The 1,952-nt window shown below is 55.9% G+C and overlaps 1 protein-coding gene across 2 annotated transcripts in view; it reads right to left on the bottom strand.

Moving 5' to 3' along the window:
* Nucleotides 1–1,952, bottom strand: part of SAMD4B (sterile alpha motif domain containing 4B) — a 62,692-nt gene that overhangs the window by 4,725 nt on the left and 56,015 nt on the right. For both annotated transcript variants that reach the window (XM_011973367.1, XM_011973366.1), the window contains 3 exons: nucleotides 1,514–1,632; nucleotides 812–1,010; nucleotides 485–608 (listed from right to left, as the gene is read on the bottom strand). In XM_011973367.1, the coding sequence (XP_011828757.1) occupies nucleotides 485–608; nucleotides 812–1,010; nucleotides 1,514–1,632 (442 nt within the window). The remainder of the gene's footprint in view (nucleotides 1–484; nucleotides 609–811; nucleotides 1,011–1,513; nucleotides 1,633–1,952) is intronic.

Below are 1,952 nucleotides of genomic sequence, written 5' to 3'. Positions count from 1 at the left end.
AAAATTAGCCGGGCGAGGTGGCGGGCGCCTGTAGTCCCAGTTACTCGGGAGGCTGAGGCAGGAGAATGGCGTGAACCCGGGGGGGCAGAGCTTGCAGTGAGCCGAGATCGCGCCACTGCACTCCAGCCTGGGGCACAGAGCAAGACTCCGTCTCAAAAAAAAAAAAAAAAGAAAGAGATGATGACAGAGACCAACACAGACACTAAGATTATGACATGGAGGGGGGGGAAACATGAGATGGGGTGGGAGTAAGGGGTGAGAGATGATGATTCAGAGGGGTAGGGGCAAAACCTGAGAGATGAAATTGAAGCAGAGGAGGAAAACAATCCCCCACAATTGTGCGAGACGGGTGTACAGTGTTGCAAGGTATGGGGAGAGGTGCCCAAGTAGTCTGGAAGGAACAGTGGACAGGAGACCCAGGAGAGAAGAGAGAGGTCAGCTCAGGGTGTTGGCCAGGCAGACTCCCAAGGGTGGGGCACCTCACCTGGAGGGAACATGAGAATGGCCTGGGGTGACGAGTGGACCGGGAGCGAGTGGGTGCGCTGCACAGAGCTGCGGCTCTGACTGGGCATGCTGTTGCTGCCTCCAGGGTTGGCAAACCACAGGTTCTACACAGTTCCCAGGAAGAGAGAAAGTAGTGAGTGGGGAAGAGGCCCAGACCCAAGAGTGGTGGAGGTGGTACAGGCCTTCTCCCACTCCCACCCCTGCCACCTCTAAGCTGGGTCCAGACACAGAGTATACAGACATACACATCCCAGGTACTGCCACCCCAACCCCAGGAGGCCATGGCCCCTGTTTCCAGTCAGCTTACCTGTCGGCCCTGGCCTCCAAGGCTGGGGCTGGTGAGGGCATGTCGAGGGGAGACACCTCCAATGCCCGAGGGGCTCAGGAGGCCCATCCGGCCGGGTGGGAGGGCCCGGGGAGGCATTGGGAACTGCCGCTGGGTACGCCGGGCCACTCCCATCCCCACAGAACCAGCTATGGGGAGCGAGTTGGAGCCGAACGCCCAGCTGTGAGAGAGCAGAAGGCAGGGTGTTAATTTATGTAGATGGGGCCCATCTGTCTACCTCTTCCTCACCTTCCCCAACAACCCCAAGTGGTAGGAGAGAACATAAACCTTCATCACACATTCTGTCCCCATCTGTCCCAAGAGTACCCCCCGGAAGGAGATGGGAAGTATACAAGGGTTTCCTCACTGTCCACTCAAAACAGTTCTCCAAACTTCAATTCTCAAGGGAGACATTTCTGTTATCTGTCTGGTCTAAGACGGGACTTCCAGGCCCTCTGTATACAGGTGAGGAGCAAGGTACATATGAGGGGCCTGCTCATGGGGCATGTGTTGTTTTCCAGCTCGGCATCCTATTCTAGTGGGACATTTTCTTCTGGGAAAGTCACCCAGTGACTGAATAAAACTGGATTCCCAGCCCAGAACACAATCATCCCTCTAAGCACGATCTGCTAGCCAGCAAAGGCCTGTGGAGGCCAGGACCCTGTACCCTGGCCACCTGCCTACCCTTTCTGCTGCCGGTAGTTCTGCATCTCTAGTGCGGCTTTGCGTGGGAATGTCCGGAGGAGCTTCAGCACTTGCTGTTTCCAAGATAGCAGCCGTTTCTTCTGCGTCTCCGTGAAAGCCTAGAATTGGCAGGGCACGGGTGAAGCAGAGAGGGTGATGTTTCTTTCAGACCTCCCTTCCGGTCTTCATTTGTTCAAATTTATATTGCCTGGCCGGTCATAGTGGCTCATGCAGTAACCCCAGCACTTTGGGAGGCCGAGGCAGGTGGATCACTTGAGGTCAGGAGTTCGAGACCAGCCTGGACAACATGGTGAAACCCCACCTCTACTAAAAGTACAAAAATTAGCCGGGCATGGTAGTGCATGCCCGTAATCCCAGCTACTTGGGAGGCTGAGGCAGGAGAATCACTTGAACCTGGGAGGCGGAGGTTGCAGTGAGC

This window comes from Mandrillus leucophaeus, unplaced genomic scaffold, assembly GCF_000951045.1.
Source record: "Mandrillus leucophaeus isolate KB7577 unplaced genomic scaffold, Mleu.le_1.0 Scaffold137, whole genome shotgun sequence".
NCBI lineage: Eukaryota > Metazoa > Chordata > Mammalia > Primates > Cercopithecidae > Mandrillus > Mandrillus leucophaeus.
The sequence above is the reverse complement of the archived record's forward strand: the minus strand, read 5'-3'. Positions and strand labels throughout refer to the sequence as shown.